This window comes from Scylla paramamosain, chromosome 5 (genome assembly GCF_035594125.1).
Source record: "Scylla paramamosain isolate STU-SP2022 chromosome 5, ASM3559412v1, whole genome shotgun sequence".
Taxonomy (NCBI): domain Eukaryota; kingdom Metazoa; phylum Arthropoda; class Malacostraca; order Decapoda; family Portunidae; genus Scylla; species Scylla paramamosain.
In genome coordinates this window covers 30,686,671-30,706,120 of record NC_087155.1, presented here as the reverse complement: position 1 = coordinate 30,706,120, position 19,450 = coordinate 30,686,671, and the positions used below count along the sequence as shown (strand labels likewise).

Genomic DNA, 19,450 nt, shown 5'->3' with positions numbered 1-19,450 from the left:
ATACTGCTCTCCTAGACAGGGTGGAATCAAAAGCTTTTCGTCTCATCAACTCCTCTCCTCTAACTGACTGTCTTCAGCCTCTCTCTCACCGCCGCAATGTTGCATATCTATCTGTCTTCTACCGCTATTTTCATGCTAACTGCTCTTCTGATCTTGCTAACTGCATGCCTCCCCTCCTTCCGCGGCCTCGCTGCACAAGACTTTCTTCTTTCTCTCACCTCTATTCTGTCCACCTCTCTAACGCAAGAGTTAACCAGTATTCTCAATCATTCATCCCTTTCTCTGGTAAACTCTGGAACTCCCTGCCTGCTTCTGTATTACCACCTTTCTATGACTTGAAATCCTTCAAGAGGGAGGTTTCAAGACACTTATTCATCAATTTTTGACCACTGCTTTGACCCTTTTATGGGACTGGCATTTCAGTGGGCATTTTTTTTTTATTAGATTTTTGTTGCCCTTGGCCAGTGTCCTTCCTACACAAAAAAAAAAAAGTGACATGTTTAATGGTTAAACACCAATTATACAGCTTTGTGACTCGTCTCTGATCGGCGCCACACACACACACACACACACACACACACACACACAGCAAAGCGGTTAAGCTTGTGGGAGGGTAGTGTTAACACAACAGCACCACCACACCACAACAATACCAGTCACCACACACTACCACACCACACCACACCACACCACACCACCACACCACGGTATCCTTGGCGCCCCGACCTGCCCAGGCTCGCCAAACCCCTCCGACCGTCCCACCGGGGCTGAGGTAACAATTTCCCGTCACATATTTAGCGTAATTTCGAGGGTCTTGCAGGTGTTTCCAGGTGATTTAAAGGCTCGCTGTGTAGGAAGAGGTGGAAGAGGTGGAGGTGGAGGGGAGAGGAGAAGGTATTGAGGAAAGGTGCAAAAAACTACATCGACTCTTTATCATTGTTTTATTTATTTATTTTTTTTTTTTTTGCTAGTGAAGCTTGCATTGTTTTGATATTTAATTTATTAATAGAAAAGTATAACAAGTTATAGTGTATAATGAAATCATGTCTAGCTTTTTTTCCGGTTAAAATAACACTTTCATGTTATAAATTTTCTTTTTTTTTTTTTTTTATCAGCAAGCCTAGGAATGTTTTGATATTTGATTTAAGACTTAAAAACATAAGAAATGTTTCCCAAATAATAATATCCAATAAAGTCTAGTGTAACAATTTGTATTGTTAAATCTAAAATAAGTTTGTTGCTAGATTTGAAAAAAGTATTTTCTTTATACAACGAGATATTTGTGTTTTCTTTATTTATCTGGAAAGTAAAGATTTTTTATTCAGAATACGTAACTTAATCTAATCTGGATGTGTTTTTCTCTTCAACAGTGTAATATTTTTTGGCCCCATTCATGAAAATTACAGATTGTGTTTTGGATTTTTCTTTATTATTAGTCAGGCTGGAAATGTTGTTTATATTACAGTATATATTTATATCAAAGTATATCATAGGTCAGAATATATAAAGCATTCCAGTCTATTTCCGTTTTTTGGAGGGGTCATTTTCAAAATGGATTAACGTACGTATATAAAACGCGTGAAGTCATCACTGACATCATCGGGGTACCGAGAGCCGGGACATCCCTTCATTCCAGTCTCTTTCCGTTATGTTCAGTGTGTTTGTTTAAGTATATGGCAGGTCAGAATATATAGTGCAGTTCAGTCTTTCTTGCGAGTTTCAAAAGGAATTGCCGTAAGTAAAAATAAGGGCTGAGACGGACATTTTTTCTTGCCTTCCTCCCTGCCTGTACACCAATATTTAGTTAAACCTCCGTGTGTTTCTAAATTCAGACATGAAAGAAAACCATAATTAACCACGAAAATAAACAAATAACCGCCAAAATGCCCCAAATAATGCGTAAATAAAATGCAGAGCACCCACCATGAAAACATCAGGACCCAGACCGAGACATTTTCTCCTCCCTGCCCGCGTCTGTTCGTCAGTATTTCCCTCAATTTCCAGCGTTTTTCAAGTATTTCCAGGTGTTCTCCAGAATAAGAAGTGTAGATTGTTGTAGTAGTAGAAGGAGAAAGAAATGAGGAATGGAGGGAGAGGAAAAGGAGGAGGAATGAGGAATGGAGGTGGAAAATGGGTGGAGAGTAGTGGTAATATTAGTAGTAGCAGTAGTAGGAGGAGGAAGAGGAAGAAATGAGGATTGAAGAGAGGAGGAGGAGAAAATGAGGAATGGAGGAGGTGGAAGAAGGAAGGAAGAATGGATGAGGAGTGGGTTCTCTCTCTCTCTCTCTCTCTCTCTCTCTCTCTCTCTCTCTCTCTCTCTCTCATGTGATATTAGGTTCAAGAGCACTTATTTAGAATTTTGTGTGATATCATGTCACTGTACACTTAAAAGGCATCTAATGAATTAATTTTTGTTTCACTGTTTGTGCCTTGTCATGCAATAAACAATGAAAACAATCTATTACCACCATTTCTCCTCGAAACGTCTGGTTTGGTTATTTGGCATAAATACCATTTATAATGGGTCTACATAACATATTTAGGAATCTATAATGTACTTTTCTTAACTCAAACCATTAATTATTTCTTATTTTTCGTCTAGTATGCAAAAAAAAAAGTGGCAAATTCCATAGCTCAACACGGGAGACCGCAATGTTTTGGGTCTATCTGCTGATCATAAGCTCGGCCCACTGGCTTCATTCGTCTTGATGAGAGCGGAGCGGGAGACCGTCTCCTGTGTACCTATATTATAGCTCCATGAATGAAAAACACAAATGGTACAAGAATAAGGCTCCATCATTTTATATGGGGATGTGATCTCTTCAGAACTAAGGCACAGTGTATGGATGTGAATGCAGCAGTGAGAAGTGTGACCTGAAATGATGAAATGGTGGAACATGTGCTAAAATGAAGGACAAGGAGATGAATGCAAATAATTATGACCGAATTAGGATATTGAAGGAATGACGTGGTGCAGAAAACTTAAAGAGAATGGGTGGTGTTACTGCTGGATTTGTGTAGAGAGACAAATAACTGAGAGAATGTATGCTAGATGTAAGAAATATTGGTGTGGTGGTGGATATTATTTACTTTAATTTTTAGTCATTTTCATTATATATTTGTTTATTTACCTATTCCTGTTTATCTATTTATCTATTTACGTATTTATTTATATTATTTTGTTTTAAATGAGGTACCGTTATAACAGCCTAAGAGAAAATTCCTGTCATCTGTAACTTCAAGATTAAGAACAAGATCATCAAAACAAGCTGGCGACTGGTTTCAGAAGCAGGAAGGCCTGCTTTCCCACATTTCTCATCGTGTTACGCGCTTCCTGCACAATACAGTGTGTCAGTATCCTCCAGCAGTGCCTGTGAGCTGCTCTGTCTGTCATGTTTTCCTTATTTTGTGTTTTATACGTCGTTTTTTTTTTTTTCCATGTGCGGAGTCTTCATGTGTCATTATGTATTTCTTGATGTTGGTTGTTTATATTACATGTATGTTAGTTAGATTTTAAGGCTTTACAGATTTAAAAGTTTCACATATTACTTAAACACATAATTTACTACATTATATAAATTACATTCAAAACCAAAATCACAATTTCATAATTCATCAGATTGGAGAATGGGGCCGAAATATGTATTCAGTTTTAGAAAATTGTATAGTTTTCAAAATATATGCTTACAAAACTGCCTAGGAAAAGGGAGTTGAGGTATGTCGGTAAATGGCGTCCCAAAGTATTTGATGTTTTTATATTTCATCATGCACATCTCATCTTCTCAAACCCCACAGCATGCTGCCACTGCTCACCACAATTTTCACCCAGTGATATGATAGACAACTGATCTTCCCTTGACAGGTCATATTGGTTTGTTAATATATGATAATGACAAAAACTCCACAGTCATTTTCAAAGACTCAATTTTTTACTCTCCAACAGTTTGTCATTTTTTTCTTTTTTTTCAGCTTAATATTCTGAAAATTGGTTAAGAACCGTTTTCTTTTTTTTCAAATTTAACAATCACTATTTATTTTTGGTTATTGATAAAATTTGTTTAAACTTAGCCTAACTTTTAATTCTGTTGGTCACTAACCCTATCCACATATGTTAAGAAGCCTTATGTCACTCAGGTAGTGGTGGGTGGGTTTATGCTCCAACAAATACCAGTGTAAAAGACAAGAGTTAATAATATTACAGTCATTAATAGAGTTTATAATTTTAGGTAACATGAGAAGATGACACAAGAAAAGAGGTGTGAGTGGCAAGGAAATGATGAAGAAGACAGAGGTGATGGAGAATGAAAAGAAAGTGGTGGTGACATGTGTGGACAGCAGTGGTGTGAGGGACCTACAACGTGTCCTCATTCCTGCACCACTACTATTAAACATTGGGGGGTGTCCTGGGGGGCATGTGAAGTTACAACTCACACCTCAGACAGCTGTGATATGCCGCACTGCACCTCTTGTTGATTCCTGCAGTAACTATGGGTACCAGGTAGTTGCATGTGGTTGTGTGGTGGAAGGCACAGATGCACTCAACGTCCACACACTCACCACAAGTGATATCACCACTTTGGAGGCCGTGGTAGTAACTGTAGTGAAGGTCACGGTTATAGTGAAAACAGTGAAGGATGTACTAAGTTACCGTAAGAACAAACCAGCATTTTTATCATCACTACACTCACTCCTAGCACTGTATGCTTTGACAAATAACTCACGAATATACTTACACAACAATCCCTTGGCTGACCTGCTTGGTCTGACTCTGGTGGAGGTCAAGGCTTGTAAGGGGGTTGGGGCAGGTCAAATAGGATCACTAAGAGCAGAGACAAAGGTGGAGGTGGTGTCCATGGAGAGTGAGGATCGCAGGAGGCTGTCAGTGCGTTGCAAGGCTGAGTTAGGAGGGCTGGATGACATCCTTGGCCATTTACGCTCTCTTGTGGCTGAGCCCTGGACCAGACGGGAGGAGTTTGGCCAGTTGGGTGTTATTTATCCTTCAGGTGAGGATTATTTGTGCCGTTTTTGTTAGTAATAGTAATGATAGTTGTAGTTGTAGTGCTATTTTTCTTGCATTGCCTTTTTGTGTTTTCAAATTTTGTTAGTAATAGCAGAAGGTGTAGTGATATTTTTCTTACATTTCTTTTTTGTGTTCTCTTTTCTATTTTTCTACTCTTCTATTATGTATTCATGAGCTTTATCTGCTAGAGACACAACACATCTCTTCATTATTAAATATTTACTAAAGTAAATATTTAATTTCTAAAGCCAAGAGTTGCTAGTGCCCTTTCCCATCATGTTTGGATTCCTTAGTTTTTTCAACATATGAAATCTCATCCCTTTGTTTAGGTTGACTCACATTGTTTTGCCTAAATATTTGGCTTTCAGAAATTGATCTATACTCAAAGAAATATGATACTTCCTCTTCTTTCCTTTTTTTTTTTTCCATCATCTTCTCTGCATCCATTAATCTTCTCTTTGATTTTTTCCATCATCCTTTTTGTCTGATGGATCTCTTTAGCATCCTCCTCCCCATATACTCATCTCTCTGCAAATGGCTAAACAACTTCACCTTTTCCTTTCTACCTTTATCCTGAAACTGACCCACATGTGCTGTCCATTCAACAAACTCATTTTAAGATTTTCTACATGTATAGAGTGATGTTATGAAATCATATTCCTTAGTTAGGACATAAAGATCTGTGGCTGTTTTGAAATTCACCTGTATTCATTTTTATTTACTCAGTTATACTCAATTGTACACATTGTATTAATTTGTACTGTTTTGTGTTTACATCTCTTCACTCATACTATTCCCATGTATTTATTTGTATTCATTTGTACTCCCTCATATCATATCTTCAGGTGTGCTGCTGGTAGGTCCACCAGGATGCGGCAAAACATCCCTGGTTCGACAGCTATGTGCAGAGACCGGGGCATGTCTGGTGGCAACAGCTGCAGCTGAATTGGTCTCACCATATGAGGGAGAGGCAGAGAGGAGGTTCAGGGAGGTGGTGGAGCAAGCTGTGGCCCTGAGTGAGGAGGGGCCATGTGTATTGTTTATAGACGAGATTGATGGCTTGTGTCGGGCTCGGACAGAGGAAGCCAGTGTGTCATCTCTCCGGCTGACCTCTCAGGTATGGAGAGATTGTAAAAGAAAGTGAAGAAGAAAGAGGAAGAAAGGAATGTGTGTATGTGTGTGTGGAAAAAAGAGAAGAGGATAAAAAGAAAGAGAAGATAAGGAAAATGACTCAAGTATCAAAATATTTTTTCAGATCAGGAAAAGGGAATGAGAGAGAGAGAGAGAGAGAGAGAGAGAGAGAGAGAGAGAGAGAGAGAGAGAGAGAGAGAGAGAGAGAGAGAGAGAGAAAAGCAACCAAAGATAGTGAACCACTTCAAACTCTGCTCTTAAGTAATATTTTAATAGCAAATGTAAAATTAAAAACACCACTGTTTCTACTACTACTACTACTACTACTGCTACTACTACTGTAAGTATTATTACTACTATTATTACCACCACCATTACTACTACTATTACTACTACTACTGCTGCCACCACTACTATGAATACTAGTACCATCACCACCACTACTACTACTACTACCTAATACTTCTTGGCCAGGTTCTGCTTGCCTTAGATGAGTGTCATGGCCTCCCGAACCTGACCCTGCTGGCTGCTACCAACCGCCCCTTTGACCTTGACCCAGCTGTCAGGAGGTCAGGTCGCCTGGAGATTGAGGTCAGTTCATTATTAGATAGATAGATAAGCAGGTATATGAATAGATAGATAGAAGGTAGAACTGGTAGATAAACATAAATATATAGATATATTATATAGAAAATAGATAAATAAATGGATTTGGATGGGAATGAATTGATACATAGATAGTGATGGTTAATAGATGCATAGGTGGATAATTTTGACAAATCCAGAATCATATAATACAAAATTTGTTGTATAATTATACATAAAATTGTCTGTTATAAAATTATTGAGCACTAGAAAAATTTTGTTTGTTAGAGAAAGAGAAAGAAATGAGAGGTTAAGAAGATATTCTATATTATCATTATTATCATCATTATAATCATTATCATAGTTTAAAACTCTCATTTTTTCTTTTGGGGTTGGTCTACTTTTGCGTGTGGACAATCTCTTCATCATTATCATTGTTGTTAGTAGTGGTACGTTTTTATTGTCACAACTATCACCACCAGATTCTTCTAAGTGCCCCAAGTCAGACTGAGAGGCAGAGCATTCTTTCTGTGCATTGCAAAGCCCTTCTTCCCCAACACTGCCCTACTCCCGACCTGCCCCAACTGGCTTCCCTCACTCCAGGCTTTGTGGGGGCTGACCTGCAGGCTGTGGTTGCTTCTGCTGCTACACATCTGTCTGATTGTCAGGTGTGTGTGCTTATGCATTTTATAACGTGATAGAAAAACAGCTTTACTTTTACTTTCCTGTCATATCTTTATTAATGTTATCAAATTTGACTGAAAATGTGCCTATATTTTGAGTGTTTCCAAAGATGTTTTCATTATCTCAGTAATGGTTTAATAGATTTTAGTGATAATTATGGTTTTCAAGGATGTTTTCATGATGCTGGTAGTTAACAGGCAATATTGAAAGTTACTGGTGTTTTAAGAGAGTCTTCATTGCTAGTGATAGTTTAACAGACTTTAATGCAAATTGTTGGGATTTGTAAGGATATTTTCATGATTTCAATTATAGTTTAACAGGATCTTTTGAAAGTTACTGTTTTCAAGGGCCATCTTGCCTTTGAAGATAGTCCTAATAAAATAACAAAGCACTTCAAAGTATGAACTGGAGGTATAGGTAGGTGAATAAATAAAGGGATATTTCTAGCTTGTAATTTAAACTCATCATGTTATAAGAATTAACACAAACTCAATAACATTTACAGGAAGCAGCCACCGAGAAATCAATTGCAGAAGTCTTCACCAAGGCTATTTCCTCCATCACTCCTAGCCTTCATAAGACTCTCAACTTCATCACAGCCAAACCTTCTTCCTCCCCTGCCCCAGCTGGCCTTGCCGACACTAGACACCTTCTTGATAACATCCTCACACAGCATCTTGAGTTTTCATGGGCCTATGATGCTCTGAAATTGAGGAGGCCTAGAGGTTTGTGTGTGTGTGTGTGTGTGTTTACATAGTTATAATTTACAGGGCCTGAGCTACTCTCTTGTGGTCTGGTCTCCATATCTACACTTGTCCAGTTTTTCCTTGAAGTTGTTCACACCCGTTGCCGGTACTACATCCTCACTGAGCTTGTTCCAAATATATATTTCTCTTTAGGAAACTATATTTCTTTATGTTATTCAAGCATCTTTCCTTGCTTAGTTTTTTGCTTGTGTATCTGGTACTTCCAACTTTTAGCAGCAGTTTCTCATTATCTGTTTCTTCCACTCTATTCCACATTTTATAAATAAATTAAATAAATTAATTAATTAAGTTTCCCCTTTCTCTTTGCTCAAATGCCAGCAGATTAATTTCTTTTACCTGTCTTCATATGTTAATTCTTCCAGTTCTGAAACCATCTTCGTTGCCATCCTTTGTATCCTTCCTAGTCTTTTTACATGTTTCTTTTTATGGGGAGGCAACACTGATTCAGTATATTCCAACTTTGGTCTAATCTTAGTGGTGTGTGTGTGTGTGTGAAAGGCATGAGGTATGCTGGTAGCAAGATGTCTCTGTATCAATATTTATCAGCTTTCTGTCAGTTGCCACTTCCATCATCTCTTTTCTTGTAGGCCATTCCAGGTATTGAAATTTCTGTAGGGGAATCTATATATTTTTGTTCACTTGTATGTTTCCACTTCCATAGCTTTTCTTGTGGTCTCAGAGATATCCAGCCTCTGCTTGTCATCCAACCTCTATTTGTCCCCTGCAGAAGTAGATCTTTTCTTTCTACAGTATTTCCTTCTTGTATCCTTTCAGATATCTAGCCCCTCTTTGTTCCTTGTAATTATAGGTCTTTCTACTGATATTTATGTGTGTGTGTGTGTGTGTGTGTACTCAGTCTATCAATGTGTTGAAATTAAATTTTCAAGTTATAGAGTTTTTGCTTATGGTGCTCAGATTTGCCTGCACCTCTCACCTTCTTCCTCCCCCACAGGTGTGCTATTGTATGGGCCGAGAGGATGCGGCAAGACCCGTTTAGCTGCTTCTCTGGCTGCCTCCCGGGGCTGCACCTTCATTACAGCCACAGCAGCTCACCTCCTCTCACCATATGTTGGAGAATCAGAGAAGAGAGTGGCAGCATTGTTTCATGCTGCTCGTCTTGCCCAGCCAACTGTGCTCTTTATTGATGAGATTGGTGAGTACTAAGATGGCTGCTAGGGGATGCAGGTGCTCTTGAAAAAACTTTCTTCACTGTGTTTTATTCTAATCTTGTCTTAGTTATCTACCTTCATTCTTTAACTGGTAGTAATAATATGATGCCAGGTATTTGAGTAATGCTACAAAATTTTGTTCTGTAATTGTAGCATTTTTTAATTATTATTAGAATTATTTTTCTTTTTTCACATTCATGAAATTATTTTTCTTTTCCACATCTATATTACTTTTCACAATAAAATCAAATTTTCTACTCACATAATTCTTTTCTTCTTCTCTACTTCCTCGTAATTCATTTTCCTATTTTTTTTTCCCATATTCATATTTTTCTTTTCCTCCCGACATGGATATATGTTTTTCAATTTTTTGTGCTTTTATATAATTCTTTTTGGATACTTTCTATATTTACATCAGTCTTCCTTGTTTCATCTTTTTTTATAATTCTTTTCTTTTTATTCTGAAAATTACACAATACTTTTCCTCCATTTTTCTCATTCACAACTACATCACTTCTAATTATCACACATTCTTGACCTTTTGCTAACCTTTAGTCCCTCTGCTTATGCTTATGCTTATGCTTATGCTGTCTTCTCTGTTGGGCTTCTCTGATCAGTCTCATATCTGTATCCTATCGCTCCTCAGGATTCCCCAAAGCAGAGGTGCCTTTGGCATTACCTCAGTGAATTGGGGGGACCTGAGGAGGCATTATGCTGATTTTCCTTGGAATGATTACTGCTTCTGTGTCAGAGATCCATCTCTGTGTGCTGAGTTCATAACAGAGGTGATAGTGTCTGGCATGGAGGCATACAATCCTCACTCTTTCAACCTTAATCTTCCAAACCTTGGTTTAACACAGCCTGTTCATGTGCTATACATGATAAAGAGGTGGCCAACAAAGGATACTTGAGCCTTCCATCATCTGAATTTCATGCACTTTATATTTCTGCCTAGAATTCTGCCAAGTTTGTTCTCCAACTAGCCAAAAACTCCTTCATTAATAGAAAGTGTCAAAATCTTTCAAGATCTAACTCCCCTTGTGCCTTCTGGCACCTAGCCAGAAACATCTCCAATAGCTTTGCTTCTTCATCTTTCTCTCCTTTATTTCAACCTGATGGCACCACTGCCTTCTCATCTATTTCTAAAGCTCATACATTTGCTAAAACTACTTGGATGATACAGGGCTTGTTCCTCCCTCTCCTCCACCCTCTGACTATTTCATGTATAAAGATTAGATGAATTTAAGAAAGTTAGATGGATTTATGGATGGGGATGATAGGTGGAAATAGGTAGGTATATTCCATACAGGGACTGCCACGTGTTAGCCCCAGTGGCTTATTGCAGCTTCCCTTATTTCTTATGTTTTTATGCTATCCATTAAAATCCTTCACAGTAATGTTTTCCATGCCCTCGCTGGCCTAAACCCACAGACGGCTTATGGACCTGATGGGGTTCCTCCTATTGTTCTCCAAAACTGTGCCACCGTGCTTGCATCTTCCCTACTCAAACTCTTTCAACTCTGTCTGTCAACATCTACCTTTCCTTCTTGCTGGAAGTTTGCCTACATTCAGCCTGTTCCTAAAAAGGGTGACCATTCTAATCCCCTCAAACTACCATCCTATTGCTTTAATTTCCTGCCTATCTAAAATTTTTTAATCTATCCTTAACAGTAAGATTCTTAAACATCTGTCACTTCACAATCTTTTATCTGATTGCCAGTATAGGTTCCGTCAAGGCCGCTTTACTGGTGATCTTCTGGCTTTCCTTACTGAGTCTTTGTCATCCTCTTTTAGAGATTATGATAAAACTTTTGGTGTTGCTTTAGACATATCAAAAGCTTTTGATAGAGTTTGGCACAAAGCTTTGATTTCCAAACTATCATCCTATGCCTTCTAGCCTTCTCTCTGTAACCTCATCTCAAGTTTCCTTTCTGACCATTCTATTGCTGCTGTGGTAGACAGTCTCTGTTTTCCTAAATCTATTAACAGTGGTGTTCCTCAGGGTTTTGTCCTTTCATCCACTCTCTTCCTATTATTCATCAGTAACCTAAACTAAACTTCTTGTCCTATCCACTCCTTCACTACTGATACCACCCTGCACTTTTCCATGCCTTTTTGTAGATGTCCATCCCTTCTGGAAGTAAACATTTCACCCAGGAAAGCCACAGAATGCCAGACTTCTGATCTTTCTAAAATTTTTGATTGGGGCAGAGCAAACTTAATATTGTTCAATGGTTAAAAAACTCAATTCCTCCTTCTATCAACTCAACACAGCCTTCCAGACAACTATCTCTTCTTCAATGACACTCAACTGTCCCCCTCTTCTATGCTGAACATCCTTGGTCTGTCCTTTACTTATAATTTAAACTGGAAACTTCACATCTCTTCTCTAGCAAAAACAGCTTCTATGAAGTTTGGCATTCTGAGTCATCTTCACCAGTTTTTCTCACCACATCCTCCAGCTGCTCTGTACAGGGGCCTTATCCATCCATGTATGGAGTATGTTTCACATGCAGGGGAGGGGGGTCAGTTCCACTCATACTTCTCTTTTTAGACAAGGTAGAATCAAAAGCTTTTCATTTTATCAACTCTTCTCCAACTGAATGTCTTCAGCCTCTTTCTCATTGCCACAAAGTTGCATTTCTTGCTGCTATCTTTTGTTTTCATGTTAACTGCTCTTCTGATCTTACTAATTGCATGCCTCCCCTCCTCCTGTGGCCTTGCTACACAAGACCCTTCTTTTTCTCAACCCTGTTCTGTCCACCTCTCTAATGCAAAGGTTAACCAGTATTCTCAGTCATTCATCCCTTTCTCTGGTGAACTCTGGAACTCCTTGCTTGCTTCTGTATTTCCACCTTCCTATGATTTGAACTCTTTCAAGAGGGAGATTTCAAGACACTTATCCTGTAGTTTTTGACTATTGTTTTTTAATCTATTCGGGGACCAGCACCTCAGTGCGCCTTTTTTTATTTATTTTTTTATTTATTTTTTTATTTTGTTATTATTATTTTTTATTGCAGTTCTGTTGCCCTTGGCCAGTGCCTCTCCTACATAAAAAAATAAATAAATAAAAATTTCCTTCCCAGATGGCATCTTCGGATCCCGTGAGTCTCATGGCAGCAGCAGTGTGGCAGTGAGTCTGTTGAATGAACTCCTACAGGCACTGGATGGGGCTGAGGTCAGTGCCACCAGTCTGCAGGGTGCCTCTCTGCTGGCACACACCAACATCAACACCACTGGCACACAGGTCTGTTCATGTGTTTATGTGATTTTGCTGATGGATGAGATATATTTTTCTATCTATTTATCTATCCATTTATTTGTCTCTTCATTTCTCTGTTTATCTGTTCATGCATCTGCCTAACTGTCAGTGTGTTTTCTTTCTAACTGTGTCTCTGTTTATGTGTTCTACCTATCTGTCTCTTTCTCAATTTATCTTTCTGTGCATATGCTGGTCTTTCTTTCACTATTTTATTTCTACCTGTGTATCGGTATGTGTACCTGTTTATCTGTCTAGATGTGTACCTATTTTTATTTGTCTCTGTGTATCTGTCTTTTCATCTGCTTGCTTATCTATCAGTGTCTGGCTGTCTGTCTATTTATTTGACCTGTATGTTTGTCTATTTATCTGTTTCTCTTATTTGTCTGTTTATATATTTGTCCATGTCTTTGTCTGTATATCAATCTATCTATTTATTTCTATTTATGTAACTATCCGTATCTTTCTCCCTGTCTATCTGTTTTTTTTTCTGCTCATCTGTCTGTTTATCTGTCTGTCTTTTTGTACTTGTCTATCTGTCTGTTGATGTATTTATCCATACCTGTCAATCTATTTATCTGTCTACCCATTTCCTGTTTGCCTACCCATCAATCTATCTATCGTTGTCTATTCATTTATCCATCTGTCCATCAGTGTATCCATCCATTAATCTGTGTGTCTGTCCATATACCTATCCATCTATCTATCCATCTGTCAGTCTCACCATCAAAATATTCCCTTTTTCCTTAGGATGGAGTGTTGGTTCTGGCTGCCACCAATCATCCCACAGCCCTGGACCCAGCACTGCTACGGCCAGGGAGGTTTGACCGGCTGGTGTTTGTTCCACTGCCAGACACTGAGGCCCGGCTAGATATACTAAAGGTGAAGCAGAGGTGAAAGGCAGGAGAAGGAAGGGAGTGGTAGTTTGACATAGTGAAGGCTAGGTAGAGTAGGTTTCTGGTTAATGGTATTTTGAAGAGATATACTTTCTCATTAGGACTATTTTCAAAGGCCATAGAGATTTTTAGTTGAGTTCTCATGGGGTGTTTATTTTATTTTCTGTTAGTGGTGAGTTCAAGTTTAACTGTAACTGCAATCGTGTACACACTCATAGCGTTCACTACAGCTTCTTAAAATATTGCTGGAATCATGAGAACGCCCTTAAAAACCCCAGTAATCTTTAATACTGCCTATTAAACTATCATCACAATCATAAAAACACCTCAGAAAACATCACTAACCTCCTCCACACCATGTTAAAGTATCAGTAGAATCCTAAAAACAGACTTAAAAACTTTTAGTAGCTTCCCTTAAAACCTGCCAAATTATCAGTAGAATCACAAAAACACCCTTGAATCAAAACCCCAATGACTTCCATTATTGCCTGTTAAAAAATCACCAAAATCATGAAAACCATAATATTCTGTAATAGATTTTGTTTGAGCTTGTCGAAAATGCATATTGTTAAATTAGGTACTGCTAGAATCCTCAAATCACCATTGAAAATCTAAGTAATTTTTAGTTGAGTCTGTCAGAAATGCAGATTCCTTGTTAAACTACCTTCAGAATCATCAAAATACCCTTGAAAATCATAGTAATTTTCAGTAGAGCCTTTCAAATGTGTTAAAGTATCACCCATAGAAACAGCATTAGGAAATTGGATAATTTTTATTATATCTTATTAAACTATCTCTGCAGTCATGAAAACATCCTTTAAAACCCTAATAACTTACATTTGAACTTGTTAAAAAGTGCAGAATCTTTGTTACATTTTCACTAGCATCATGGAAGCACTCTTGAAAACCTCAATAACCAGTTCTCACTGACCACTATTTGTCTTGCAGGCCAAGACAAAAGGCATGGAGCTAGAGGAGGAGGAAGTACTACAGCAATTGGCCAAGGAAACTGAAGGATTTACTGGAGCTGAATTAGAGAACCTGGTGCAAAAAGTAATACTATTAGGTTATCTCTGCATCTTTTTTCTATTTCTTTTCCCCATATTATTAATATGTGTGTGTGTGTGTGTGTGTTCATTTATGAACTAGTTACTGTAGGCTAAGGTGATCAAGAAGCACCTCCTGCCTCCAATCCCCTTTTTGGTGCAACAGGTAATTGGTGCACTCATAACATTCTTGCCACATCCCCAAATTGATATATTTGAAATATCAGTACCTTTCGCTTAAGCTAATTTTCAAAAATATCTGTAGGAAAAAGAGTAATAATATTAAGGAATTAAAGCTTCACAAAAACTGGTAAATTAAATAACAATTTATTCATGGAACCTCATCTATATTGATTTTCAACACTTGCTTCCTGAGACATGGCACATTTATATGGTTGAAATTATATAAAAATTGTTATTTATTTCCACAGTTTCCAAAGGGCCAGTCCTTTGATAATATTGTTTTTTACTGATCTTTTCAAGTTGTCTTTGGTCAGGGCAAATGGATAAGATGATTGAAAATATCTTAAATACAAAAAGCTATGTAAGTGACAAACACTTTTTAATGCACCAATCAACTGCCTAGCTAAAAGGGGAAAGAGGCAGAGGATATGGCTTATAGATCAGCATAGCCTGAGACGTCTGTAACACTAATTTAACTCTCTCTCTCTCTCTCTCTCTCTCTCTCTCTCTCTCTCTCTCTCTCTCTCTCTCTCTCTCTCTCTCTCTCTCTCTCTCTCTCTCTCTCTCTCTCTCTCTCTCTCTCTCTCTCTCTCTCTCTCTCTCTCTCTCTCTCTCTCTCTCTCTCTCTCTCTCTCTCTCTCTCTCTCTCTCTCTCTCTCTCTCTCTCTCTCTCTCTCTCTCTCTCTCTCTCTCTCTCTCTCTCTCTCTCTCTCTCTCTCTCTCTCTCTCTCTCTCTCTCATTTCTCTTCTCTTCCTAAGTTTTAGTTTCTCATTCTTATATATATATATATATATATATATATATATATATATATATATATATATATATATATATATATATATATATATATATATATATATATATATATATATATGTGTGTGTGTGTGTGTGTGTGTGTGTGTGTGTGTGTGTGTGTGTGTGTGTGTGTGTGTGTGTGTGTGTGTGTGTGTGTGTGTGTGTGTGTGTGTTTCTTTGTCATTATTAAGTTATTTTGGAATAATTTGTCACCTATTACAATCTAGACTAAAATGGCATTGTAATCTTTAGTGCTCATTTGGCAGTCTATTTTACTAGGTGTCAATGTGTAGACTAACATGTTGCTTCTGTGTAAGGTGACACTGTCTATTTTCCCAGGCATTGGTATTGGCATTGCGTGAGGGTGGCATGGTGAAGAAAGTTGCAGATGAGGTGGTAGTGGAGGCCAAGCATCTCTGGGCTGCTCGACACACGCTTGCACCTTCCCTCACATCTGCTGAGATGAAGGCATACCTAGATTTCAAGCAGGCTGTTAGTGGCAGGTGACTGTGTGTGTGTGTGTGTGTGTGTGTGTGTGTGTGTGTGTGTGTGTGTGTGTGTACCTATAAAAATTAGAAGAATTCAGTGTGCAAGGGCAGAAATTATCATATAAATTAAAATTTACTCTTTATTCTTAAAAAGATGCATACAGTAACCCCCTGCAATATCCAGACATTCAGGAATCCAGCTCATCAATATCCAGACACAGGCACGCTAGGTGCCAGCACTATCAGATCATGTCTAATGTCAGGATCACTGCTTCTGTGTCTGACAGTGAAAGTGGTGGTGACAAAGATGACTCAGAGGATGCAGCTTCTCCATCCATACCCCATTTAAGCACTGTGTGGGATGCCTTTGACAGTATACTGGAGTTTGCTGAGCACCCAGATTAACAGAAATGTTAAGCCTTGAGTTTGTGGAGCAACTGTGTTCTCTGTGTGATGCCGTCATCCACTGCCCAAACTGTTGGTCCTGTCGCCAGGTCACGATCAATTCATTCTTCAGGGCTGGTATTTATACAAGTGCTAAGAATGGTCTTAGCTCAAAGAAATGCTAAATTATTACTAAGCATGTGTTATAGATAAAATGTCTCAAACCCATGATCTGCTGAGTGTGATTTAGACATGCCTTAGCAGACAAGATGTAAGCCACCACTTGAGGTAGCTCAAGGTGATTAAGGCAGTGCTCAGACAACAACAACAACAAATATGGCTGACATGGTTGGGTCCATGTAGTTACAGGGGACTGTACTTAAGTCCAAGTACCTAGATATTTTTCAAATATAAGTAGTCGCTTTTCCATGGACTTAAGTCCAAGTCCATGTCGTCGTACTTAAGTACAAGTACTTTAGGTGATAAAAAAAAATCCTGTCACAGATTCATAAAGCATGAAAGTTAGTAATTTTATACATATACACATTAATGAGTACACTGTCAAGAAGTGGGATATAATATAGAAAAGTAAGTGGAAATTCTACCTTTATTTTATTTTAGCGTGACAGGAATAGAAGTGTTCACACTTGTTGAGTAATGTGGTGCTGTACTGGCCCTGTCTGCTGTACCTTGTTACCCATTGAGAAAATACTATTTAATTATGTTTCTTTATCCTATATTACCCTACAATATCACAACGCTCATTGTATATGTTTACCCAATTACCAATTTAATCTATTTATTTTATTTATTTTTATTTATTTATTTTTTTTTTTTCATTTAGACCAGTTCTATGTTCCTTAGTGGTTAATTGAGAAGAGTAATGCATTTGTTTTTCTTAGTTTTTCTATCGATCAGTTTTATTGTGTTCTGTGATCATTTATTTATTTATTTATTTTTTTTTTTTTTCATTGAAATATGTGGCCAAGAACACAGCATATATGTTTGGTGGCAGCTTTTCGGAATGTTTTTTCTTCAATTCCTAGATGAACCCATGTGTCTTAGTTAACCAGAGATTAATTTATTTAGTAATAACATTCTTGGATACAGCTTAATTAAGCTTAAGTTTCCTAGCTGTTGTGTATTTTTTGTGAGTAATTATCTTTCACTTTAATGTTATGCTTTACACTGATGTGTTTTAGTGATAGTTGTCAGGTATGCAAGTAGTGGGTCAGTGGTTCAAGCCACCATAACGGTTCCTATACCTCTCCCTCCACACACACACACACACACACACTTTTGGACAGTTGGAGGGCCTGCAGTTGAAAATGTATGTGTGTGTGTGTGTGTGTCTGTGTGTGTCCCGTAGGAAAGCAATAGTAAAAATAAGAGTATAGGTAATATACCTGACTGTAAAATTAAATACTTTTCTAAGATTACGCTTAATTTTTCTTTAATTCCTGTCTTTTTCATTACTTTTCCTGATTATGTAATCAACACCTATAATATATAAATCATGTTTCGTATCTTTTTTCATTATACACAAGGTTTAAATAATATACCTCCATGATTATACAATTAATTTTCCGAGCGATAAGCTTGATTTGAAAAAGTAAACTAAGAATTCCTTTGCATTATAGTGTGTGTGTGTGTGTGTGTGAAGTGGAGCAGAAGACTTGATCTATAGATGGCAGACAGTAGAAGGCTTTGCATTTTTATTGTAAGTAGGAAGGCGAGAAGAAACCTTATCAACCATACTTAAAGAATGCAGATGGGATATTTTTTTTGATACAAAGTTTTCAAAGTAACGGTATAAAGGAAAGGAGTTACAAATTTAAGGTTAAATAGGTATGCATTTACTGTGAAGCCATACACTGGTTTCAATTGTCCCGTTCTTACGACGCCATGCAGCTGATGATGCAGTGATGTGTTTACATTCGCCATACAGGCGCGCGGAAAAAAAGACTATGTTCAGCCGGCGCGGCCTTCACGAATTTGTTTTGTGTAATACATGGTAAGTACTGCAGTGTTAAAATTTGTATGCTTCTATATTGACTTCCGTATGTGGATTTGGTCTCGATGCTTTAGAATTTCCGACAGATACGTAATTATATGAGCCATTATGAAACCATGTGAGCTGATTTGCTCACCGTTTCTGCTACTCTGTCAGTAGGTTCATTCGGTATAATTTGATAGATAATCTCACCAGTAGGTCTTACCAGTAGCAGCTCCTTATGTATTCTAGGTATTTCTTGATAAGTCCGTCACCCCGTTCTCCCCAATCCCCTGTAACCCCTCAAACAAGCTTGGGGGCCTGTGGGAAATCGGGTGTTTTGTAGGGTGGGGATAAAAAAAAATCAGTGAAATAAGGGTGTTAAAAATCTAATGAAATTTCCCTTAATATTTCAAAATATCCTAACCATGGGAGCTGTGCCCTTCCTGGACCCTCCCCGCTAGGATGTCAACCTAACAGCATAAAATAACCTAACCTAGGCGGGTGTTAGGGGGGATGCGCTCCCCTTTGGAAGTCCCTAATTAGGATGTTGACCAAACCTACCATAACCTATTCTAATCTAACCTAACCTAAGGAAGGACCTCAAAAATTATACCATTATGCCTTACCAGTGTGATGTGGAGATTCTCAGGGTGATGGAGGTGGGTACAGCTTGGTGACTTCCTTAATAAACACATGAACCTCTTCTTTACATCTGTATATCACATCTTAACCATTCCTATTGCTAAATGTCCCACATAGTGACTTTATTCTTGCTAAACACTGGCACTGTTTGCTTCACTTCCCTCCACTGGGTAGCTGTATTAACAAATGACAGTGAGCCTCTATCAGAATGCCTGATGTGTCTCTAAAACAAATGGAAAGTGTATTTGAACCTACCATGGAAAGTCGCAGTCGGTTGGTGGCCTCATGAATGGCCTCACGAGTGCCAGTGCGTGATTGGAGGGATCAGCTGTATAGATACCATGAAATCCTAATATGCCGCTACCCACAAATCCCAGTTATAAACAAAAGAAAATCATTTCAAT

General features: G+C 38.1%; 2 protein-coding genes across 4 annotated transcripts in view; both read left to right on the top strand.

Annotated features, from left to right (window-relative positions):
* Window positions 1-2,696: 2,696 nt before the first annotated feature.
* Window positions 2,697-17,847, top strand: LOC135100823 (ATPase family gene 2 protein homolog B-like). The gene is made up of 12 exons (XM_064004196.1): window positions 2,697-2,777; window positions 3,209-3,350; window positions 4,227-5,003; window positions 5,866-6,137; window positions 6,626-6,742; window positions 7,219-7,404; window positions 7,926-8,145; window positions 9,140-9,340; window positions 12,443-12,603; window positions 13,366-13,497; window positions 14,460-14,564; window positions 15,876-17,847. The coding sequence occupies exons 3-12, from the start codon at window positions 4,274-4,276 to the stop codon at window positions 16,041-16,043; spliced, it is 2,292 nt and encodes a 763-aa protein (XP_063860266.1). The 5' UTR covers window positions 2,697-2,777; window positions 3,209-3,350; window positions 4,227-4,273; the 3' UTR covers window positions 16,044-17,847.
* LOC135100825 (mitochondrial S-adenosylmethionine carrier protein-like) overlaps window positions 15,932-19,450 on the top strand; it is a 16,948-nt gene continuing 13,429 nt past the window's right edge. Inside the window, exon 1 of one of the 3 annotated variants that reach the window (XM_064004200.1) lies at window positions 15,932-16,039. The gene's annotated coding sequence lies outside the window, so the exon portion shown is untranslated. Of the gene's footprint in view, window positions 16,040-18,268; window positions 18,423-19,450 lie in introns of those variants that run through there. The other 2 variants (XM_064004197.1, XM_064004198.1) reach the window with 2 other exon arrangements.

Coding starts and splice junctions, on each gene's coding strand:
- LOC135100823 (XM_064004196.1), top strand. CDS start 4,274: ATGATGAAGAAGACAGAGGTGATGGAGAATGAAAAGAAAGTGGTGGTG. Junction 7,405..7,925: donor CACATCTGTCTGATTGTCAG/GTGTGTGTGCTT, acceptor TAACATTTACAG/GAAGCAGCCACCGAGAAATC. Junction 12,604..13,365: donor TCAACACCACTGGCACACAG/GTCTGTTCATGT, acceptor CTTTTTCCTTAG/GATGGAGTGTTGGTTCTGGC.